The sequence below is a fragment of the Vanessa cardui genome, chromosome 5, assembly GCF_905220365.1.
Source record: "Vanessa cardui chromosome 5, ilVanCard2.1, whole genome shotgun sequence".
In the NCBI taxonomy this organism is placed as follows: Eukaryota; Metazoa; Arthropoda; class Insecta; order Lepidoptera; family Nymphalidae; genus Vanessa; species Vanessa cardui.
In genome coordinates, this window is record NC_061127.1 from 2945040 (window position 1) to 2972258 (window position 27219).

At 33.1% G+C, this 27219-nt stretch overlaps 2 protein-coding genes across 2 annotated transcripts; both read left to right on the forward strand.

Annotated features, from left to right (window-relative positions):
• The first annotated feature begins 545 nt into the window (after positions 1–545).
• Positions 546–17946, forward strand: LOC124529783. Its single transcript, XM_047103692.1, has 2 exons — positions 546–2010; positions 17759–17946. The coding sequence occupies exons 1-2, from the start codon at positions 546–548 to the stop codon at positions 17944–17946; spliced, it is 1653 nt and encodes a 550-aa protein (XP_046959648.1).
• Positions 17947–21992: 4046 nt separating this feature from the next.
• On the forward strand, positions 21993–23227 carry LOC124529949. The gene has a single exon (XM_047103900.1). The coding sequence runs from the start codon at positions 22177–22179 to the stop codon at positions 22945–22947; it is 771 nt and encodes a 256-aa protein (XP_046959856.1). The 5' UTR covers positions 21993–22176; the 3' UTR covers positions 22948–23227.
• Positions 23228–27219: the final 3992 nt, after the last annotated feature.

Here is a 27219-nt window from a genome sequence, read left to right on the forward strand (position 1 = left end):
TTCAAGATAGGGAAACTGTTGTTAAAACAAAAAAATTATGTGTAAACTGTTTACGATTAAATCATACTGCGGATAAATGTTTTTCAAAGACGTGTTGTACGAAGTGTAACAGCCGTCACCATACGCTTCTTCATAGAGATCGGGATAGTACTGCGGCGTGCCCCGCGGTGTCATCCGTGCCTCCTCAAGGTTCGGCTGATAGCGAATCATTTGTACCGATTAATTCTGTCAACTCTAGTGCCAATTTAGAACATGGTCGTTCGTTTGTGTTATTAGGTACGTGTGTTGTACGGGCGCGAGGCCCTAACGGTGTTTTTAATATTCGTGCACTTATTGATAGTGGTGCGCAGGACAGTTTTGTGACGTCAGAATGTGTACAACTTTTAGGCTTACCGCTACGTCGTTGTAACATAACCGTAGCCGGTCTAGGTCAGAACCCGATACATGAAGTCAAAGGAATGACGTCATTAACTATACAACCCCAAAATTCGGATCAACCTAAATTTAATATACAAGCGATCGTTATGAAGTCAATAACTCATAAAATGCCTTCTGTTCAAATTCCGCAAATAGTAAAAACAAATTATAGACATTTAGTTTTGGCGGATAACAATTTTGATAAATCAGGTGATATTGATCTTTTAATAGGAGCGGAACTTTTCCATAACATTTATGATGGTCAACGACTAGACGTAGGCCCGGGCTTACCGGTAGCGCTGCATAGCGTGTTCGGCTGGGTTATCACGGGAAGGTTTGACCCTGAATATCAAACACCAGCATGTACTACAGCACTGGTAGCATCCACACTTGACTTAGACAATATCGTCAAGCAATTCTGGGAAGTAGAAGAGCCACCGAAGGCGAGAGTTACAAATCCAGAAAATGAAAATTGCGAAAAGTTATATACAGACCTTGTTCGTCGTAACGAAGACGGCAGATATGTAGTACCGATACTACTTAAGGAAGGGCGAGAGGAGTTAGGTGATTCTTTCCACGGATCATTATCCAGGTTATACAATTTGGAAAAACGCTTTCGTCGTCATGCTGAATTAAAAAACGAATATTGCAAATTCATGAAGGAGTATGAAGACCTAAATCACATGGAAGTTGTCAAAATGTCTGACAAAGATTCTAGGTATGTCATTCCACATCACTGCGTACTGCGACCCGACAGTGCAACAACTAAACTAAGAGTAGTGTTTGACGCTAGCGCAAAGACTACTACTGGACACTCTTTGAATGACATCGTATACACGGGCCCCAAACTCTTAAATGACATAGTAGACATAATTACTAAGTTTCGTTTACATCCATTGGTATTTACAGCTGATATTTCAAAAATGTATCGAAATATAGATTTACGACCCGAGGATCGCAAATATCAACATATATTATGGCGAAATTCATCTACCGAAGAAGTCCTGGAATACGAACTTAAAACTGTCACTTATGGCGTTAGCAGTTCTCCTTATTTAGCAATTCGAACGCTACATCAGCTAGCAAAGGATCATGGAGAACAGTGGCCTGAAGCTGCTAGCATACTGCGTGAAGATGTTTTCATGGATGACATCACTGCTGGTGCACCCAACTTAACTTGTGCACTAGATCTGAAAAATCAATTAATAAACTTACTAGATTGCGGTAAATTTGAGTTGAGAAAATGGAGTAGTAACTCACCTGAATTTCTCGCACAACTGCCTACGGAGCATTGTCAAGTCCCAAAATCCTTTTGTGACGATAAAAATCAACAGACTTTAAAAATATTGGGAGTTCAATGGGACCCAATTGAAGATAATTTTACGTACTCTCAATCAGAGTTAAACCCTAAATGCACTAAACGATCAATTCTATCCAACGTAGCACGAATTTATGACCCTCTAGGCTGGCTTACGCCCATGGTTCTGCAAGCAAAACTTATAATTCAAGACCTGTGGCGGCTCCAGTTGAACTGGGATGATCCAATTCCAGAAGATATTGTAGAACAATGGAAAGAATTTGTTGCTGAATTAAGTAATTTAAATAAAATAAAAATTCCACGTTTCATTTTAGCTTCAACTTCAACGGTATGCGATCTTATTGGTTTCTGTGATGGTTCTTCTAAAGCTTATGGATGTTGCGTATACTTAAAGTCTATAAATCAAAATAAAGCATCGATAAATCTAATTATTGCTAAGTCGCGAGTATCGCCGATTAAACCGATTACTATAAACCGTCTTGAACTTCTTGGTGCAGTGCTTCTAGCTCGAGTTTTGAAACATATGAACGATTTACTTCAGTCACATATCAAAATTAGAAACGTAATCGCACTAACGGACAGTAGTACAGTGCTATCCTGGATTAATACTGAACCTTACAAACTAAAGACATTTGTATCTCATCGCGTAGTAAAAATTGCTGACACTATAGGAACAAAAAATTGGCACCACGTATCTACGAATGACAATCCTGCGGATCACAGTAGTCGTGGACTTACATGCTCCAAATTAATCTCGTCTCCGTTGACTGGCCTATATCAAAATATTCATATACATCATCTGAAAATCTACCGGAACTAAAAACGTTACCTCATTTAGTACATACTGTTGAATCCAATCACTGTAACGAAAATCCTATAGCAAAAATATTAAAAGATTACTCATCATTATCTAAAGTGCAGCGAATAGTAGCATGGTGTTTAAGATTTATTTCTAAATCAAGAAAACTCAACAAGAATTTTGAAGGTTTAAGTTAGTTACGTTACGTACAGCAAATGGGTTACTTCGCAGGCCCGTCGTAAAAAATTGTCCTTTACCGGTCAATTCTTAGCTCATCAATATATTAATTATCTATTTCTTTTTTTTTTAATTCAGTCTTTCTATAATAATTTTAACATGTAAAAACATTATTCTCGCATCAGATTCATTTGAACTCAGCACTACATTTAATTATCTATTTCTTATTCTTTTCATAAAACTTAATGTCATATTTTTGAAATCCCTGGAGTGATTTCAAGTGGGGGGGAATGTTCTAGCTTGCTTTCCTATTTTCCCGCCAATATTAATCCCATATCCTTTTTTCGCTGTTATTCCCTCGGCCATCGCAGCAGTTAGTACCACCGAGTGACGCGAGCGGCGCTACTGAGACTTCATCGAGCGACGAAGCTAATCTAAATAAAAAACAAAAAACTTAATTAAAATTCTTCTAAAACAATACTAAAACCTCAAAATACACAAAATATATAAAAGGTGTCATCAGTGCTATAAGCAGAACTTTATAAGAACTTTAAACATAATCTGTTGTGAAACTAAATTTGCAATTAACCGGCCGAGGTAAGTACCTACAAGCCTACCTCTAATCCTTACATTATACTTACTCCTTGCAACTAGAACAGTTAACAAAATTTAACATAAACGGGTTACGTATATATATATATATATAAATTGAAATTTAAAACAAACAATTAAAAACATTCGAGCGGCTTATGGTTCGAGATTTTCGCCATTCAAGTCCCGCCAATGTAAATATATCTTATGATATACATTTAATAAGTACACCTTTTCAGTGTTTTGTTTGGTAATGGGGTAATTCTTTTATCTACTTTGTAAGTAAATGACCAAATAAGTCATCTAATCATAAGTTAGTTAGTTACCCTTAGTCATTGCATAACTTTATTTTTTGGGTTAGAGATATTATAACGCTTGCGCCCGTGAAGCACACACACACACACACACACGGGCTCATTATTCTTCAAAACAAAGTACACGTATACTAAGTATTGCTGTTTTGGCAGTAGAGTGTATTATTATAAGTACTCATTCATTCGGTTTTAAACTAAATAAACGGACTTGCATAAAGTTCTACCCCAAGTATATGCTAATATTTTTAAATTATATAAACTAAATCGTTTACTTGGAAAGATAATTCACAAACGTGGCTAGCTTATCACAAGCTATACAAAACGGTGCTGCAATTTATAAAAGTAATCTAAAGTCACATTACGAAGACAACATTTTATTCTGTAAGATAATAATTTGGACTAATGTCGTTTAGTTCTACAGCGTACTTTTGTAGTAAATGACTCATTTTGAGGTATCACAGTAAATATATTTAAAGTTAGTTACGCTTACCGTTATTTATCGCTTATCAAAGTTATGAAAATATAATTTCATCACGTTTAATTAGACTTGGTAGTTTCAGCGCTTTTTGCTGTTTCGTATAAATATATTTTGCCTTAATTAATAACGCAAGAATTTCTATACAGTGAGTTTATTTCGTAACTTTAAATACTGCAGCAATTTCGAATTTTAACTGCATATTAATTTAATTTAGACGCCTTTCAGCTACATTTCCCTTTTAGCTGGTTAGCCCGCTAAATAACTAGCCTCCGAGTTACGTGTTATGATATACAGTTTCATATTAAAACCGGCGCTCGACCGCGATGTTTCATGAATATGCTCACACTTGCCTCGACGAGTGGTTTTACTTACCACAATAGATTTTACACATACGACGACGTTTGTGAAAGTGTGGCCTTAAAGATTTTTAATTTACCACCATTATAATGAGATTATGTTTGTATTTGATTACTAGACAATATTATATTGATTATCAAAGTAGCGACATACCGATAAGATCTGCTATGGATAATATACCCGACATAGTGGGATGGGTTGGATATATGGATAGTGGGAAGTGGGACTTACCGTCATTCTTAAAATTCTCGTTTTACCTTTGTATAATTTAGAAATCGTCAAATCAAACGTTCGATTTATAATTTCTTACTTTAAATATCGATTGTTCTTGTTGTTCCAGAAATATTCTTAAGTAACAAAAATTTATATGCCATTTTATTAAAAAAAGTATTTAATTAGTGTGAACCCAGACTTAATAAATTACGCATTATATCTGTTTCATTTAAATATACCTTTATTTTTATGAAATAGGTGGCAAACGAGCAGGAGGCTCACCTGATTTAAAGTGACTACCACCGTCAATGGACATCTGCAACACCAGGGGGCTTGCAGGTGCGTTGCTGGCCTTTAAGGAAGGAGTACGCTCTTTTCTTGAAGGTTCCCATGACGTATCGGTTCGGAAAAACCGCCGGCGAAAGCTGGATCCCCAAAGTGGTTGTGGAACCTCGCAATTAACTTGTAAGTAAGAGAGGCCAGTATATCAAATACTAAACACTTTTGACGCGCACGCTTTATTATACATTGTAACCGAAATTACTTACACGTTTCGCTCGCGTTTTCGCTTCCTCGAATTTAATAAGTAACAGTTGATACTGAAATTATATTACTTTCATTTCTGCGTTTTACGCGGTTTGCTTATTAAACGCAAACGCAAACGTCAGGCGTTGCAAATTTGATTTCCGCTCGAGATGAATTTGCTGTGTTCTAATAAACATGATACAACGTGAAATATGTTACGCATGACTTTGAATGCGTGTGTCATATGAAATACTATATTATATTTTAATGTTATCGGAAGATATTTGAAACAAGAAAATAAAATATTTTATAATCTTACAGCGGCTACACAATGTTTATTTGTAGCGAAAAGTATACAAGCATAGGTGATTTTTTTGCGTTTAAACAATATCTTTCCTTTTGAGGAGAAGGCAGAAATTCAAAAGAGAATTTTGAAAGTAAACACATAAAGATTTCCACACACTGTTTCCATTAACCGCCGAGCACTAAGTGAATTGGGTTTGATCTCGCAATTATCGGTTAAGATATAACCAATGTGCCATCTTGGAAGAGCATGTCAATAATACAATATTAAATTTTAATTTTTTAATATTAGAAAGGTCAAAGGTTGGTATAAGAAACAGGTTCCTCACAACAAAATAAATAAAAATAAATAACTAAAGTAATGTTATAATAGAAAATAATTAATTATAATTAAAAACTAATATAAATCTAGAAAATATGTACTTGATATTAATTATAATTTTAGATATAATTTAGAACTTACACATACATATTTTGTGGGTTTGCGTGTATATGTGTGTGAAATAAAAACACGGTTTATTGAAAACGATCTATCTGTATACAATATAAAGTAATAATTATACATGTGTGAAGAATTTTTTATTCTCATCTAAGATGAGAATTTCTCATTTACCGAGTGAATTGCCGGCATAATTAAAAACTGATCGTTAAGCCGGGGTAATGGTACCGCATTTCTGCACTATTTATTTTGCGATAATAGCGATAAATTATGATGCACTATTTAGAACGAGTATTTGAATGTTTATTATAAAAATGTTGCAAGCACGTTGATTGCTATGAATTTTATACATTATAAACTTCAAGTATAAAGTTTTTTAATGATATACTTAATCAGGAGTATCATTATTATTTAAGGATAAAATATATCACTCTATTTTTCCATTCAATATTTAAAATCCGTTGGTTTTTGCGGCTTGCATCAATATCGTTACGCAACAAAGTATATAACATAAATGTATTTATCAGGAATACATTGATCATATTCATTCCTTTTAGTGAGAAACATATGAATACATTTCATCCGCACTTGCAGGTTTCCTCACAATATTTTCATTCACAACAAACACATGAAATTCGTGGCATAAAAACATAGAATTCTTGGTTTAAACGCGGAATATTTAGTTAAAATTTACGTGTTCTAACTATTGGACCGTGTCGTTTTACGATAAATCTTTTCTAATATTATTCAAAGTTCAAACAAGGCCCCTCACTTTACACGTACGAGTATATACATATATATTTTCTGGTATAATATTCAAATGTAAGGTTTTAGAGAACAATCTGTCTGGGCCGAGGTCCGAAGCCTTTTAGGGTTGGAAAATTCACACATGATTTAATACTATTACGAATCCCGTTGGAGGTATTCGCTCACTAGTATCTGATCAATGGTTTCGCTGCAAAAGGAATGGAAAACAAATTTATAATAAGTCTATTCGTACGTTTTATTAAACATATAATAAATTATGTTATAATTTATATCCTTTTCATATAGTGTGTTTAGTCAATTAAGTTAGAAATGTTTTTTGTTTTTATTTCAAATAATTATGATATTCCATGTAGTTTATTTATTTATTTTGTAAATCATTTTTAATTTTCTCAGTATTATATGTTCATATTATACTGATAAACATGTTTTCTCATACTATATCGGATTATTATCAAATAATCTACACAATCGGACAAACAGAAAAAGTGTTTTATGCAATAAACTCTTTATAAAATACTAATAATGTTGAACGAATGTGAAATCATTGAAAGGGAACCCAATTGGAAAGACAGCGGTTCCTAAACATATAAGCTTTTATATAAAGAGAATTTCTGAAAATGTCACTGTACAAAACGTTACGTATTTCGTGATGAAGCCATGAATGGACGCTGGAGCATTATAATACTTTAATTAAATTAGCACTTATTTGCATAGGGATACGTTGTACGATCTAGGATCTGTGGATATCTATGTGTGAACTTTTGTTATGTAGATACATTTGTTGCCAGTCCAAGGAACCCCTTTCATTTATAATGGACGTATAAAATAGTAAAAATTGACCCAGTTAAGTCGGGTTTAATTAAAATACAGATAAAACAGACTTTATTCTCAATTTTTTCTAAATTTTGTATTATTTTTCATACTAGACTTTTCGTTTCATCTTTTCATAAAGCATTTTAGAATTTTTTATACGGACGGTTCTGCTGATTTTATTGTGTTTATCTCAAAAACGTTTGTATATAAAATGCTTAATACATATTTAAACATCGTAGGTAATTTTTTGTATACAGTTATATATTTAAAAAAATCAAACAGAAGAATTATAAGTTCTAATTAGTAATAAAAAATTAACATCTAAGACAATTTCCTGTTTAGCTCAAAGGATAAACTGGTCTTAATTTTCTCGAGAAATTCAAACCGAAGGAGGATCGCGAGGGTAGCTAAATTACCCCCCATTAAAACAGACTTAATTAGACATATCGTTAATGATAATGAAATCCTAATGTAATTAAACGAAACTTACTCGTGGTTCGAACCGGCACGGCTCGGATATGTGACATACTTTAAATATTACGACTTTAATATTGGCCATAGAGTATGTTCAATGGAAATGACGTCGAATAATTATCACATCAATTTAATGCTATTTAAATCATTAACATTATTATTAGACAAACGTACCGACTCTATGATAGGGTTCGGAATATTCGTGTGCTTAATTTGTGTTTATAACATCCTGAGAAAACCTGCATGTGTATAATTTCATAGAAATTCTGCCACATGTGTATTCCATCAACCCGCATTGGAACAGTGTGGTGGAATATGTTCCAAATCTTCCCCTTATAGGGAGAGGAGGACTTAGTCCAGTAGTGGGAAATTTACAGGCTGTTGTTGTTTTTGTTGTATGGCTAAGGAGTTAAGTGTATAATACAAAAAATATACATACAATATACATATTATTTATAACGAGTCAGACAGAAAATTTGCCAGCACTTGGTTTAAGCACATATTTCTTAATATAATATAATAGCGTGGAAAAAAGGAGAAATATCACTTTTATTGCTTTTTTATGTTCTATGAAGGATGTGAATTCCTTAAGGTTGAGAATTATATGAATACTTCTTGTAGATGTAGTTATTACTAAATTAATGATTTCATTACAAGATTGTTATAATGTGCGATAGTGCTGACATTATAGGTGTGTGGGTTTGTATCTATACACATGTTAGACATAGTGGTACCTAAGTTTGTGTGTGTGTGTGAGTACAAGTAATTTAGTATCGTGTCTTTTATTGCCAATTGCATATATCGCTTATAATTAAAGCTTCTTGACAAGTAGAGTAATAGACACTTTAATTTTGATATACAAGATTAAACTCATGTGCAATAGTGGAGACACTAGTGTGTGTATACGTGAATACGTGTGTAGTAGAATGTGTATTTGTGTGGTATTTAATATCTATGACCAATATATTTGAATTGTACTTTTTTATAAAATAAACTCAGAGATAATTTATTATACAAGTATAAAAAATTGTCATTTAAATCGAAATACTGGAAGGAAATTGATCGACTTCTGAGCTATAACTTCAACTTTCAGTGCTGATATCAGAAAGACTATTAACTTGTAACTAGACGCCTGACAATTTAAACATAAAATTATTATCATCGAGACCTGAACAAAACATACATCTTTATTTATGCGGTTATACTCGTGTGCCTTAACTGTATTCGATTAATTATTTGAAAATGTTTGAAAAATTAAATGGGAACAACGTTATCGTATACGAAATAAAGGAGTCCATATAAAAAATGTTATAATATAAAATGTACGGAGCATTGAAATATTTATATAAGTATATAAATTAATGTACGTTTCAGTAATATTTTTATAGAACGATACAAGTAAGTTTATTATGACCATATAATTTCGATTAAAAAATTACAGTTAAAAATATTGTTATTAATGAATGAGTCTAAGAAGGTTTTAATGAAAAATATCTAAGTATAGAATATTGCTAGTGTGGAGCGTGCCTATCCGTCGGTAAATGAGAAACGAAGTACCTTCAGCCTCACAGACGACGAGGCTTAACTTGTCTTAGATCCTAATTATACTTTATCGTCTCGGGCCAAGACCAATGGTTATATATTTTTACTCGACTACGTTGAAGCTAAGGAGAATAATGTATTACCAATCTATCGTGTATGTATGTTTGAGTATGTTCATATTTCGAAAATAAATTCCAAAATATTTCAATTGATTTTGATAAATTAATTGTTATACTAGTATACTGATTTTTTAAATAATATACAGGCAAATGTGTTGTGTGCTGGTAAGTAACCACTTCCGATCATATAGGTGTTGTGGGAAGTATTCATCATTCTTTGCATCACCAATGCACCACCCACTTTGGGAACTAAAATGTTACTGATATCGTAGTCAGGTAAACCGGTTCAATCTACTTCAAATTGGAATAAAAAATAAGATGTTTTTCTTTATGGTGGTCGAATATATGAGTGGGTAGATAACCTACCACCAAGTGTCTGTGTCTTAGAGTGGGGATATAACTAGTTAGTATTTGGTGATTAGGAGAATGAAAGATTTATTTATAAGCTAGATATCGTCCGCGGATTCGCTTGCGTCTTAAAGGTTTGGCTGTCATGTGTTAGGTAAAAAAGTAGCCTCCGTCATTTCTTGGAGTTCAATTTTTCTTCATACCAAATTTAATTTAATACGGTTCATGTGTTTGGTCGCGAAAGAGAGACAGACAAACATAGTTAATTCCACATTTATAATATTAGTATAGATTAATATTGTGTATATATTCTTCTATTTGGCGACCTCCGCGGTCGAGTGGTGTTAACGCCGGTTTTCATGGGTACGCCACTCCGAGGTCCCGGGTCCGATTCCCGGCCGAGTCGATGTAGATTATCATTAGTTTTCTATGTTGTCTTAGGTCTGGGTGTTTGTGGTACCGTCGTTACTTCTGATTTTCCATAACACAAGTGCTTTAGCTACTTACGTTGGAATCAGCGTAATGTATGTGATGTTGTGACATATTTCTATTTCTATTCTTTAAAAACTTATAGTACCATACTAAAAAGTCTGATCGCTTGATACATTTTATGGTTTTTTAATACTGATCGTGGAACCCTAGTAATAAGTATCCGAATTTATATTATTTCGTCAAAAATATATTATTAAATTTCATCTTCCTTCTTAATATTGTAAGGTGAAAGCCTATAAAATTATCGGCTTTGTCTGGAAGCTTTTAGAGGGAATTTATTTTTAAATTGAGCGAAAAAAAATGAATCGGTTTTTACAAAAGGGGAACGAACTCTGACCTCGTTAATATACACATAGATTTTTAACTCTAGATTAGAAAACTTTTCTATTTCGTAGAATAAAATTGCGTATAGCATTGGGCATATTTCACTGCGCCGGGTTGCCGTTCCATTAGATTGTGAGAATCGAGAGTGACACAAACTTGAGCACTGCTCATGTGACATCTCCTAAGAAGTTAGCCAGTTCTTGCTAGTTTTCTCGTGACCGAAATTCTATTAAGAACACTACAGAGAACATCGAAACAATTACCCGAAGTGGGTATTATTGTGTATATACCTTTGTACGATACGAATTATAGGATACTATTTGTAGCTCGAGACTTTGCTCTTGTTTTAAGGGTTGGCATCAAAAAGTACTGCCTATATAACATGAGCTACTTGGTGGTAGGGCTTTGGTCAAGCCGGTCTGGGTAGGTACCATCCACTCATCAGTTATTCTACCGCCAAATAACAGTACTCATTATTGTTGTGTTCCGGTTTGAAGGGTGAGTGAGCCACTGTAACTACAGGCACATGGGACATAACATCTTAGTTCCCAAGGTTGGTAGCATATTGACGATGTAAGGAATAGTTAATATTTTTTTACAGCGTCATTGTCTATGGGTGATGGTGACCACTTACCATCTGGTGGCCCATATGCACGTCCGCCAACCTACAACATAAAAAAAAAATAGAACTTCAAGTATTTGTGAACAATATATTTGTGATTCGTCTTGTTTCAAAAATGGCTTATTGCAAAATTTAAAGAATTAATTTTATGTCCATTTATAAATTGTCAAAGGAAGTCGGGAGATTAGTCTTGTATAGCAATGTTCAATTTTCAATTGCTCTTCTTGCTTGAAGCTGAGTGAGTGCTTTAATTATAAGTAATATTTAAGGCTTCATTGTCAAAAGAGATTGTATGTCATCTTTCATCAAATTGTTAAACCATTTTAATCAAATTGACGAGAAAAATAATAGTGAATTTTCTTAAGTAATAGGGTTTTTTCATCAAAGATTTTTAATACAAATTTTCGTACTAAGCTTCTGTTAGATGACGAATGTTCAAGAAAACTTTAGCAACTGCTTGCAACATTAATGTAAGCCTAAATAAGGATTTCCATATTTCTCACATCAGTCATTTCAAAAATCCTTTCTTAATACTCACCGACGTTATATAACGAATTTCTGTGCAAAATTTTATCCCGTTAGACTCGAAGGCTTAGGCTGTGCGTTGTATGTTCGTTAGTCATTTTTTATTTGAGCTAAAACTATTAATTATTATTTTTGTTATTTGTATATACACATATATAAATGGAATTATTCTTTTTGTTTGCTTATCATATTACTTGAATATTATTTTAATATGGTTTTTCAGGTATTTGTTGCGGTAAGGTACCACTTGATGGTAAGTGGTCACCACTGTCTATATACATTGGCGCTTTAAAAAATATTAACCATTCACCACACAAGTGCACTACTAACCTTTGGAGCTAAGATGCTATGTATTTTATACCTGCTGCATCAAATTCCAGTTACTGGCTCACTCATCCTACGAACCGGTACACAACAAGACTAAACAGTGGCAGTGGAATATTTAATGAGTGGTTTGTACCAACCCAGACGAGATTGCATAAAGATATTTCGTATAAATCCTCCCATTCCCCTGTACTACCCATAATATAGTGATCGAAACCTTGTTTAATTATAGTTTATAGTCTGGTTACATTGATTCATTATTTTGATAGAATGCAGCATACCAGTAACATTGGATTAATATTCATATTGACCGATGTATATACTTTTCAATCTGGTATAGTTCATTATCCGGCGCTGGATTTAAATAAAAAAGCCGCTTTTTTGCTAGCCTGGATCAAATTACTGGAGTAAATCGAGCAAAATTCTAATTTCAACAGTGCCAGTGTCTTATACATCAGCAGATCAAAGACTACTAAATGTCAGTATACATATGACGTTTATGAATTAAGAACTCACTTAGGTTTCTAAATGTAATGAGTCCATGTCTTCTTTTCATAAATGTCACGGTTACAAATTGTCTCTCGAATATACATATTTCAAAGACATTTTGAAGGTCAGACTATCCTCGGATTATCCGTTTTTTTACTAATTAACCTCTCATATAATGGGCTCTAAGAATGATTTTAATTACTGTTTGTATAACGAGCAAAGAGTAAGCAATAACTAAGAAATCCCAATTAAGGCTTCAAATATTAAAAGAATTAAACAGATTAATATTTTTAAGGCGAATATTTTCTTAATAATATTTTGGAAGAAAATCAACGTTTTTTAGGGTTTCGTTAATTCGACGAAAAAATGAAACGCTTTTAAAATCAGCTACCTGACTGTCGGTCGCAATATTTTTTCTTTTTTATAACTATAAATAAAACGTTTCACATCGTCATGTATTTACGCGCTTGTGATACACTCTGCACTGTGTTTCCTCAGTCAAGCTTTGACTGCATTTGATAGTTTATCTTTTATTTTATAATGAAGCGATGAGGATAGAATTGTTATTTATTTCCATGCTCAGATTATTAGTGTTTGCAGAGTCTAAGAAAATGGTTTTTCAATAAATAAAAATCTGTATTATGGGGTCTTACAAAAGTTTTTTTATCGTTATTCTGTAAGATTAAAATAGTTGTAAGGTTGTGTGTAACTTCCTGCAATTGTCCATATATATTCAACCAAGTAGTACCTAGTTACTATTTTATACGGATTTCAGATTATTAATTTTGCCTGCGGCATTTTATTGAGGAGATAAATATCTTACCCCGAGAAGGATTGATTGAATATAATATATAAGGTTCATAAACATTGTGTTATATTAGTTCCGTAGGGTTATATAAGATTTATTACTTTTATTTTATCTAAAATGATAATTAATTTTGAAAACTTTTTTTATGTCATATAGGGTAAGTTGAGCCGACATGGCCCAGTGGTTAGAACGAGTGCATATTAACCGATTATTGCAGGTTCAAACCCAGGTAAGCACCACTGTATATATGTGCTTAATTTGTATTTATAATTTATCTCGTGCTCGGCGGTGAAGGAAAACATCGTGAGGAAATCTGCATGTGTCTTATCTTATTTAAATTCTGCCACATGTGTATTTCACCAACCCGCATTGGAACAGCGTGTCGGAAATTTACAGGCTGTTATTGTTGTATAGGTAAGTTTGCCAAATGAGTCATGATAGAAAAAGACACTAACTTAATTTTAATTCTTAATAGTGATATTTGAACCTATGTTTGTGCTCGTTAGATCTTTGTATTACTCCACTGGGTCATTTGGCTTTATTTCCAAGATGTGTTCTACATCAAACGACTGCAACACACTTCTAACAAATTGCTCTATCTTGGCGGATATGCGCGATCAATCATGGCTGTCTAGCAAATGGATGTTTGATTGTGGTAGTTGCATAGAATATCAAATTGTAAATTTCGAATTTGCTTAATGGCTTACCTCTTGTATGCATTTCAAGAGTTATTATTAAAGAGCTGGTTATACGAGCAAGTAAAACCGTCTGTGCACAAACCACACTTATTATTGCTGATTTGGTTATTTTACAATTTGATTGATACTGCAGCGTCGGTTTATTGATTATCTTATATCTAGTACTGTACAGTATTTTTTTCGAACCTTGAGTCAGTACGTTATAAGGTTATTGAATTGTTATATTAATTATAACAGAAAACATTAAACAGTCCAATTATTATCATTTATTATTAATTATAATTGCGTAATATTTAATGTATGTTGAGATTATTAAAAAAATTGCATTGTATTGTTTTCGAACTATTGTATTAAATGGTGCTCTTAACAATAATTAATTAACCAATGCGACTAAAATATGTAATAAAAATGTAATGCTCAATCAAATTTAAATAATAAAAGATTTATAAGAAAGGAATGGATAATCAAAAGCGATTGAATTCGTTAAACGCAGTTGCATATTCTATTGAAATGTACCGCAAGGAATTCGGATAGATCTGTCTCTGAGTGACTAGCTTTGCAGCAATTATAGTCACGCTAAGTAACGGGCGCTCCCTACGGCGTCCCTCGGACTAGTCGGACGCATTCGCTGAATTCGATATGTCAACGGATTATGTCTGTCAGTGTTAAATTATATTTCGGCAGTGCTCTTGTTAAGTGCTCTTGTGGGCAACGATTCACAGAGTCCGCGAAACTCGATATAGTTTTCGATAGCAGATTTAGATTTTTGAATTGTTCAAAATCTTATATTATGAACAGTATAAGCGGTAGCTTTTTTAATATCCATCATATTCGACGTTTTTCGCCGGGGCATATCGAAATGGCCTTTTGTCGTTTATCAACATTGTCTATTGTCTATCGATTCTTATGATTCGCTTTTAAAGAATATAATATTCTTCAAACGTTCCATTTTTATGAAAAATGTCATCCCTAAGGGGAACACGATATAAAACTACGGGGATTCGGTACTTATTTCTTCAAAGCGCCGCTTTTCGACGGCGGCGTTTCATTTGAGCAGCTCACTTAAGCTTATCCATATTTAATATACAAATTTTAAGACTTATTCATCGCTATAATTTTAAGAATAAGGTATATTTTATTAATAACATTTATTTGTCTTGCTGTAATAGATTGCTAGATTTACGATGTCAAAAATAGTTGATTAAGTGTTGTAAGTATTGAAATAATTACATGTACTAATATTATAAATGTCCATGTAATAAACCGTTTTAACTGAGACAAAAGGCTGATCTGGAAATGAGCTGATCTGATAGAAATAAAATTTTATAATGTGAAAAACTATATTACAGAAAACGAAAAACGATAACTAATTTCTAACTACTCTCCAGTAACTTGGAAAACGTATACTTATATATCTTGTATGTTTTATTTAAAAACATAATACCACATTTTTTTTAAAGAGTAAGCAAATAACCAAATTAATTAAGGAATTACTAATATTCCTATTTACCCCTTCTTTTAAGCTTGTAGCTAACAGTAGGGACGACAACAACTGAAAGGGTCAGGATCGATTCTCCGACTTTTAGCATCGCTAGGCGATCCGTAAATAATTGCGCTATGGACACTTGATATTTAAAGCATGGAATTGTTTTTCTCATTTTTAAAATTAATAAAAACAGTTAAGCTAAATATAGAATTTACTGCGAAAAAACTTAATGGAAAAAACATATGTCTGTTTGTTCCATTAATAACTTTAATCTCACCTGAAAGTTCATTGACCGTTGCAATTAATACAAGGTTTGCGAAAAACTGTCGTGCCGTTAATTCCAACGTAATGCCGTGAAATGAAAAGTATCAAAGAAGCCCGACACAGGCTGGCTTAACTTCTTATTGGCTCAACTCTTTAATTATATTCTATCGACGATGTTTCTGAAAATATTCTGCTCCATTAACTGAAAGTCGTAAGTACTAATCAAGTAAGGATAAAAGTTACCTTTCTGGCAAAATTTATGTGTTAGATATCTACGTATATTTATATATTGTTTTAATATCATGCGTAATATTAATTTTACATTTAAAATTGGTATAGTAGTCTAACATAAGCAAGAAAACATACTTATCCTTACAGTCCTAGTGGTAGTGAATCATAAAAATCGATTTACAATAGGCAAACTGGTAGCATAAAGGACTACAAATGTGGCCATTACGGGAAACCCCGCAGACGTGAAAAATCGAAATTGATGAGTATTGAAATATTTTTTTTAGTAGTACTTGTTAGTACTATAGTGGAATATTAGCAGGCTGTTGCCTGCTAATATTCCACTGCGGGGCAAAGAACTTCTCTCTCTTTTTGAGGGTTTCAAAATTGACATACATATGATATATCATGTAAACGTCCGCATGATATACGCAACTCTTTTAAAGGAATATTGGTGATAAGATTAGATCATGGTTAAGATCCAGATCCAAAAATAAAGTAATCAACTTTATATTTATATGATACATTTTAATTGATTCATATAATAATTACTTAGTTTTGGTCGCTATGCAATCTATTTAATCTAGCTAGAGTAATTAATAAATAGTGTACCAATTAAAATAGTCATAGAAACGTCGTGAACACAAAGTCGTTCATATTATAAATCCGTTTTTAACGTAATAAAAACTTTATTACAGCAAAAAAAAAAAGTCAGCGTACAATTATTTTCATGGCGTAATTACTGTATTTTGAAATGAATAAATAACAGATAGGAAATCAAATGATTTATCTTTGTCTTCAAGAGTCAATTTCTGTCAATCAAGGAGTCTATTTTAAGCTCGCCTTTTAACTTATTCGAATTGTATTTGTGACTGTATTATTTTTATTTGTTTACTTGTTATCGCACGCGGCCTTACTCGCGTACATAGATGTGCACGGAGATTTTATTGATATTGATAGTTTGTACTTTTAACAACACATAATCGAAGTTCTTAATTTATTATTTTTACCACGACTTGGATGAGGAGCTGAAATGGCCCAGTGGTTAGAACGCGTGCATCTTAACCGATGATTTCGGGTTCAAACCCAAGCAGGCATCTCTATATATATGTGCTTAATTGTGTTTATAATTCATCTCGTGCCCGGCGGTGAAGAAAGACATCATGATGAAACCTGCATGTGTCTAATTTCATCGAGATACAGACACACGTACATTCCAACAACCCGCATTAGAACAGAGTAGTGGAATATGTTCCAAACCTTCTCCTTAATGGGAGAGGAGGCCTGAGGAGGAGGCCCAGCAGTGGAAAATTTACCAGGCTGTTACTTTACTTTTACTTTTTTTTTTCTATACCACGACTTAATCACATAAGGCTATTGTAAAAGAGAATATGATTAAGTAGCAATATATAAATCAATGTCGTTGTTTACAGTATGTTTATCAGCTTGATAACTTTTAATAATATAGTTAAACTTGCATTATTATAATACCATTAATCTCAGATTACGCGACTAAATCCGATCGAAAAGTCAATCAACCTATCAATCCACTCAGGTGTCAAGCGTCTATCAACTTAATTGCCAAGTGGATTTCTATCATTTACACGGTGACAGCCGTTGTAGGCAACGCAACGATAATTGCAGTCAATCTCGTTAAATGGGTGCGCTATTTCTATTTATCCACTATGTGAACCTCTACGTATACAAATGTGAAGGTTTATACAGGGTGGCATTTGCATTGACCTGACAAACCGGTTTCCGTTTAGTGTGTGTTTTCGGTCGGCGGTTCGAATAATTAGACGCTTTGGTTATTTTAGTTAAGAATCTTGTTTGTTATAGTTTCAGTTTTATGTAATTTAATATTTTCGATTACTTAAAAAAAAAACTAGTTCTATAGTAAGTAATATAACATAATTTTGCGCATCCAATGCATTGGACTTTTATTTAGAAAATGTATTATTGTAATAATTTGACAAAATTATCATACAGATTGTTCACAAGCAATTAAATAAATGATTGTAGGTTAATCTATCAATTTTTAAATATTATTTTATAGAGAATAGATATATCGTTTCTAGCTATTTATTATTCACTAGATTAGAACCGATCTAGTAGCTTACATATTCATAGACGTTACGTTAGCCTAGTAACTACGTGTATATGATTGTATATAGGTCTATTCACACACGAAGCCGCGCCCCTCCACGTTAAATTATTGGCGTGCATTAGTATCGAGTAACGCTCGTGCTTACAGGATGTCTTAGTGTGCGTAAGATAAGAGTTAACATGAGAGTACAGACGGTAGAAAAATATACAAATTACATTTTATTTGTTTTTGGTTACCTTGGTTTTAAGGTTTTATGTGGAGTTTACCGTGGGCGCTTAAATACGTTAATATATATGTTGCTAGATAATGTGAACTAGGTAACATCAATAAAATGTTTGTATTTTTTTTTTAATTGTATCAAAAAGTCGTTACTTTATAATTTGTATAAAACACCCAGAACGCTATTAACTTTTGGCTAAATTATACATATATTGAAATCGATGGTTAAAATATGCTTAAAGAAATTCACTTGATGATAAAGAAGTAATGTATATGAAATAAAATAAATAACCAAAGGTTTCGTTACTAAAATAATTCAAATTAAAAAAGAGAGATTAATATGGAATAAAACAAATAATCCAAGGTTTTGTTACTAAAATAAATATATTTTTCGTATATAAAGTAATTAAATAGAGAGCTTTGTATTGTTTGGTTAGATAAATGTTCCACCACTAAGTTAAACCATTTCTAAATTAACACAATAAAATTTCATAGACTCATTGTCCTAGTTAAGATTATTTGTAGATATCAGAATGTATTATTTCTCATACTAAATAGCTGTAAAGCTTTTTAATCACCAACATCACATGATGGATTATTCTTGCGTGAATTATAAATCTCGTAGCGTCGTAGTACATATCACGTAGCCTCGTAGCACTTGTAGCTCGTAGTACCACTCCGTTCACCTGCAATTTTAATGCTACTATCAAAGTTAAGAATAATATATGGCGTTATATTTTGTAGGTTTTACTAGTAATCTATTAATATTATGAATGTGAAAGTAGCTCTGTCTATCTGTCGCTCTTTCATGACCAAAGCAATGAATCGAATTTGATGAGATTTGGTGTGAAGAAACTTGAACTTGTAGAAACGCTTAGTGTTAGACATCCAACCCTTTAAAATGCGAGCAAAACCGCATGCGAAAACTAGTTATAAATAGATTTATCTTTGTGTTTGTATAAATGGCAGTATAGTATTTGAGTTCACTAAAGTGTAAGTCACAAAGCTATAATTAAGGAAACTCAACGACATTCCCTCAAAGAGAAGCCAATATTTATCATTTCTAAATACTCTTTTTCTTCCTTTTTTTTTTGTCAAACGTCATTCAGGTCTATTCAACGTGAACGCTTCAAAACGTTTGACTCCTTTGATAAAGACAAATAGAATACTCCGAATATTCGTTTAAAATCGATCCCGGGAATGTTCCAGTTTGTTCTGGTCTAGTTTTTCTAATTCAACGTCAAACGAAAAGTGTACAGTTATTTTTGAAGTGTTAAATTTATAAGATCGTTAAATAGTTAACAAATTAGTAAGTAAGATATGTATTATGTTTGGTTTGTATGATATTTTAACCAAAGATTGCGGGTTCAATTTCGGGCAAGCTTCACTGAATTTGTATGTGTTTAATTTGTGTTTTAAATTATAAGGATCTCGATGTGAACTTTAAAAATATGTTACTAAGGCATATTGGAACATCGAGTTAGTATGAAGTAAAACATTCTCTACAAAAGGGGAAAAGGCTCCAGCAATGTTACATTTACACGATATTACACATTTTCATTGAAGAGTGGTTAGCTAACCAATTTCTATCAACAAAATCAATCCAAAGTTATATTGACGTATTGAAGTACGAGATTTTCCTGCAAAGTTTTTTATTTATATGATTGAATGTAATTTTAGTAGTTCGGGTAAGTAATTTTTGTATGATGCATCAATCTCTCTTTCAATTTTAATACCTCACAATTATCCAATTATTTTCCAATGACAGTTCAATCTTTTTTAAAATAAGTAATATATATATTTATTTAATACTGTCGTAGTGTCTATGCCAGTGTTAAACATTATTCCATATAAAATAATATTAATTAAAGTTGAACAAATACAACATTGATGAATTACAACAATAATTACATACATATGTATATAACAAAGTCAATTTAATAGTTTCTGTTATATTCATAATGTGTGATAATAATGTGATATAACGAATAATATAGAATCAAATGACATAACATCGTATTGGAGGCTAGGGTCACTGGCTAACATGTATTTTTAGTTTTAAAATATACGATAAATTATATTGACGTTGAAACTGTTAACCATTCCCTATCGAAATAGAAGGATATCTTTAATAAAGGTTAATATTGGACGCCCGTTTGTTGATTCGCTGTTGTTCCATAAAATAGGGCAAACTAATCTACTCCAGCTGCTATATTTTTCAACGTGAAATTTAATGAAACTTTTTCTTTTGCAAATATGAAAAGTAAATAGAAAGTGATACCACCAATATGTGATGAGTGGATTGTCAAGGTAGATCCAAATTGGTTTGCACGTTGTCTTAATACCAGAAGTTTTCACAAAAAAATAACATTGTATAAAAGGTTACGAACTCTATACTTAATTTATATAAGTGAACAGAATGTTTAATTAAATGCGTCTTTTTTGTCCATAGTTAAATTATTTTGATAAATTAATTTCCATACATTTAATTAATGTGTAATGATTTAGTTATTTATTTTATATTGTACCATTACATACTATTACTTATTTTTCGTATTTTACCATAGACGATGAATATATACGTATGAATATTTTTATTTATTGTCAATAATTAAGTATCATAGTGTGCCTGCTTTTGGAGTGACCAATTAAGTCTTTAAACAAACAAATATATAAGCATATCAAATTTAAATATGTATTAATTTGATTATAATTATAGTATTACAATATCCACTGGCAATTGGAGTATTGGTTCATTTCTTTCCAGAGAATCGGAACAGCGACTCAACGGGAAAATGTTGCTAGTGTTCTTACCATAATTCCGCGCGGTTAAGATTGAAGCAATATTTTTTTTTAATTCGTGTATATGTATATATATTACAGGACTTAATGTTAATAATTTTCATGGTAATTAAATATATTTTACTACGTGGTAGGTACATACTTGTAAATAGATCGGGTATTATTTTGTTCAATTGTAGTACTAAATGCTATTCTTATTAGCCTAAAGGTGGAAAGGTGGTTTGTACTAGTGAATATTTCAGGCGTTAAGTCTTATTATAATAACGTTTATACTTAATACATTATTTTCACTACAGTTTTTTAAAATTAATTAAAAATGTTAATAATAATAATGTTCCTTTTCGAATTTTAGCAACGACTAACAGGGCTTAATCTTAAAGACAAACGAACTAAAACCGTTTGTTTTTCGCTATTTTAGTCTGTGCGTAAATACCGACACTTATTTTCCTCACTCTCATAATCCGATGGGCCGGTAATCTGTCACGATCGGAGATAGTTCCCGGTTTTATGTGATTTCAAAAGCACAGGCGTGTTAACCTAACGTAACCCTCAGTTGCGCTAATATTGGTGAAAACCCACAACGGGTTTTTTTCGGGTAGGTGACAAAAAAAAGACAACACGCTTTTATATGAGCTCTTGTTAATTTTAATTATCTAAATTACAAAATAATAATTATACAAATTAATATGTGCTAAATGTGTTTCCTACCTGCCAGCTAATCTCCATAACACCAATATAATCAACAAAAAAACAAAAACATTAAACAAGTTGAGTGAAAAGTAATAACTTCACTATGGAATCCATTAAGCACTCAATTGAGGACCTGACTGAGCACTTCAACACACGGATGGCTGAGTTTCAAAAATCTCTTCAGGGTTCCATCCCAGCCACTAGTCCAAACTCCAACATTGCGGCTCAATTTAACACCTTCAGAGTCTTTGTTTTATCTGCATTAGAAGGCCTTCAGATGCAAGTGGAAATATTATCGAAGCAGTACAATCAGCTGGAAATGCGAAGTAGAAGGAAGATGCTTCTGTTCCACGGAGTTCCTGAAGACAAAAAAGAAAATTTGCCAGTCATAGTGTCAGGTGTTATATCAGGCCATCTTAAGGTACCAGAATTTACCATAGAGAAGCTCAGTCGATGTCAGCGATTAGGTCATTCCTCTAGGGATAAGCCTCGACCTATCCTTGTAAAATTTCGTGATGTAGTGCTTCGAAACAAGATCTGGTATTCAAAAACGTCCCTTAAAAGCACAGGCGTGACTCTGTCGGAGTTCCTTACCAAGGAAAGGCATGACCTGTTTATGTCTGCAAGACAGAAGTTCGGAATTTCAAAATGCTGGACGAAGGATGGAGTTGTTATCGTTACGGGGTCTGACGGTAAGCGTCACCGTATCGTCACAACAGCAGAGCTTAACTCAATCAATTGCAAGCCGAATTATATGCCCTCGGCAACTAATCTTGCTGCTGCTGCTGGTACCAGTACTGTCGGTGTCGACTCAATTTCAAAATCGTCCAACTCCACTCAGGTTATGCGAAGTAAGAGAACCGTTAAAAAGTAAGTTTTCGTTTTATTAGTAGCAGTTTGTCGTCGCTCCATTAGATTGTTCTGTTATTAATTTATGTCATCTATTTTTGTTTAGTTACTATAATTATATTTCGGATAAAATTAGTGTTAATTTGCTAACATGTCGGTATTATTATATTCAGTTCAGTTATAATTATATTATGTTGTTGACTGAAGGTATAATGTCAATTGTCAACAATCTGACGTTTGATCTGCGTTTAGTAACTGCATTGATAAAACTAACTACTGCCTATGTAGTTAGCATTTTTATTTTATGAGGTAGTTTTTTGTTTTTAGTTTAATTCAATTTTTTTTATGTTTTTCTCTCTATTTACTAGTTTATTTTTTATATTTAATGTTATTAGAATTTAAATCGTATTTTTATTTTGTTTATTGGTTACTTAGTGTGGTGCTTTACTAAACACTGATTTATAACTTGTTTTTATTTCTGTTTTAATGTTGTATCCGGTTCTTATGTTTTACTATATTTGTGATAAAAAATATCCTTGTAATTGCTTACTCACAAACGGCTGGCGGGATGGAGGAGTAGCTTATTAGAACTCAATATTCTAGTATTTTGATTTATTTTGGTATTATTATACTATTTAATTATTTTTACTTACATATATATAATATTAACTTGTATTTACATTAATAGTATGATTTCAAGCGTTCACAGCGTAAGTGACTCGAATGATAATAGTATCTATCTTAGTGACTCAGTATTATCTACTGATGATAGTTTTCACAGTGCTTCTCTTCCTCTTAATTCTCTTTTAGACTCAACTTTCTCCGGTGTTTCTAGAAACTTTAATGTAGTGCATATAAATGCGCAGAGTATTCCATCTCATTACCCTGATTTCCTGTCCTCCTTCGACAGTAAAAATATTCATGCCATTCTTGTATCCGAATCTTTTTTGAAACCAAGTTTACCCTCGACGTCTTACTGTTTGCCTGGCTACCATCTGATCCGGAACGACCGAACAGGTAAAGGTGGTGGTGGTGTGGCAATATACCTCCGCAGTCATATCCCCTTTACAATTTTAAGTAAGTCTCCTTCACAATACTCTGAGTCATCGGAACACATCTTTATTGAGGTCTTATTCGGTCATCTCAAACTACTACTGGGCGTATTTTATAGTCCGTCACTCAATATTAATTATTTTAATAATTTTGAAATGTTATTAGATCAATTTAGAACTTCTGTCGATCACACCATAATTATGGGTGATTTTAACACCTGCTTGATTAAAGACGACCAACGTGCCCGACGACTTAAGAATATAATTGATAGCTGTAACCTTAATGTACTTCCAACGAATGCGACTCATTTTTTTCCGAATTGTTCTCCCTCACTATTGGACTTAATGTTTGTTTCCTCTCTCAGTCATGTTGACGTCCATGGTCAGTTTCCCGCAGAGGCCTTTTCCTACCACGACTTAGTTTATTTATCCTATAGAATTCGGCCTCCGCGAGCGAAGCCAACTATAGTGATGCGGCGTAATTTTCAAAAGCTTAATAACACCAATTTCATGAGCGATTTAAACAATATCGACTGGAATGCTATTTATAATGCCAGCTCAATTGATGAAAAAATTAGCATATTTAATTCTCTCTTAACCGATTTATTGGATGTACATGCCCCATTACGACCTATTAAGCTTAAGCACTTACCGGCTCCTTGGCTAACTCAGGATATTAGAGCACTCATGGCTAAGCGTAATGCTGCGAAGGCCAAATATAAAAGAAATCCAACTACTGACAACTTGGAAAAATATAAACATCTACGAAATCGTTGCAATAAACTCTGTCGTGATGCTCAGCGTAAGTCTATTGCAAATGCTATTGATAATAGCGGTACATCCAAGGTTTGGCGGTTTTTGAAATCGCTGGGAATCGGTCGTCAGCGGGAAACCATTTCTTTTAATATCGAACTTGATGATCTTAACAGACACTTTCTTTCTTCTTCTTCTATAAATATGTGTGACAAACTTAATACAATCAACTTTCTTCATACACTGCCTATTCCTGATAACCCTCCTTTCGAATTCAGCTCTGTCACCATTAGCGAGTTAAGGAAGCACATCCTTAGTATTAAATCAGACTCAACTGGCTGTGATGAAATAAGTCGAAAACTTATTCTCCTTACTCTCAACAATATTTTACCTACTTTATGTCATATATTTAATTACTCCCTGTCAACTGGTACTTTCCCTTCTATTTGGCGCAAAGCTCTAGTGATTCCTATTCCTAAAGTTTCCAATCCCTTGTTACCTTCTCATTTTAGACCTATATCTGTGCTTCCTTTTCTCTCGAAGGTGCTAGAACGTGTAGTCCATTCTCAACTAAGCCAATTCCTCTCTATAAATAAAATCCTCTGCCCTTTCCAATCTGGGTTTAGAAAAGGCCATAGTACAGTTACAGCTCTCACCAAAGTATGTGACGATATACGTAACGGAATTGACAACAAATGCGTAACTATACTAGCTCTTCTTGACTTTTCGAATGCTTTTAATACTATCGACTATGACATATGCTTGGCAATCCTTGAATCTCTAAACATAGGTTCTATTGCTGTTGATTGGTTCCGTTCTTACCTGTTCAACCGACAGCAATGCATAACGGCAAACAGTAGGTCTTCACCTTTTTTAGATATCCCTTCCGGTGTCCCGCAAGGTGGTGTACTCTCTCCTCTTCTCTTTTCTATTTTCATTAATACTCTCTCTACACTTATCTCTTCATCCTATCATCTATATGCTGATGATCTTCAAATATATGTTACCGCTCCCTTGGACGGTATCGACGAGGCTGTTGCAACTTTGAATAATGATTTGGTAAAGATCAGTGAATGGTGTAGATCTTACGGTCTCCAACTGAATCCAAGGAAGTCGCAAGTAGCTGTTTTTGGCAGTCCTAAGCTTCTGTCGAGGGTCAAAGACAAAATCCTATCTCCAATCATGCTTGATGGCCACACACTACCGCTGCAAGAAACTGTTAGAAATCTTGGACTACTTCTGGATGCTTCCTTATCCTGGGTACCTCAGGTTGCAGAAATGAGTCGTAAGATGTATGCCATCATTGGTTTTTTAAGGCGATGGAAAAATCTACTACCCATCAAGGCTAAGATCAGCTTAGCCAATGCATTTCTTTTTCCAATATTAGATTATGCCGACGCCTGCTACATTGATTTAACTGAAGACCTTCTGAATAAATTAGAACGGCTGCAAAATTTGGCCATTAGATTCATATTTGGCCTGCGTAAGTATGCTCACGTTTCGCAGTATCGGTCTCAGTTGAAGTGGCTGCCAATCAGGCTTCGAAGAAACTTGCACGCCTTATCTCTTCTCTATGCTATTTTATATGTTGAGCATACACCACCTTACCTTAAAGAACGCTTCAAATTTCTTGGGTTTGATAGCACACACAACCTGCGTTCTAGTGAGGACAACAAACTTGTCACACCCTGCAGTCGGACACAAACCTACAGCAACTCTTTCACCGTGAAAACCGTCAAACTCTGGAATGCACTACCCACTGATGTACGGCAGTCTAAATCCTTGGCAATATTTAAGCATCGTTTGAGAAACTATTACCTATCCATATCTAAATAATGTATGCAAGTATGTAATAATATGTAGTTTATATTTATGTATATATGTATGTATATTTTAATATATATTATATTTCTATGTATGTATTATTGGTATGTAGTTATGTGTAGTTTATTACTATACCTTAGTATAAATATTATTATATTGTACTTTTCCTCATTTTTTCATATATTTTTCTTCACTTACCTGTTTTCGTTCTAAGCTCCTATCACCAAAGGTTGTCTGTGAGAGATCGCTATAAGCGATAAGACCGCCTTTGCGCACCATGTACCTATTTTATGTTTTATATTTCCCCTTTTTTTTCCGTGTGTTGTGCAATAAAGCATTTTAAAAAAAAAAAAAAAAAAAAACGATTCCCATTGGTCTGATCTTGAATTCCAATATTGGAGCTCAGGATCTGTAACCCGTATACGCTACGCTCAATATCAATAAAGCGGTTAATCTAAATTATTTTAATAACAGTGTGTTCAGTATTCCCGTATTGTATCAAGAATTAATTAATTATATTGTATGAGACAATATTAGACAAAGTTTTGCTTAATATGAAATTTCAATTTTTAATTGAATCAATATAATTTATTTATTAAGGTTGAAGTGTATAAAATATTACATAAAAATGGTAGCTGCACAAATTATGTCCGCGTGGAGTGGACAGA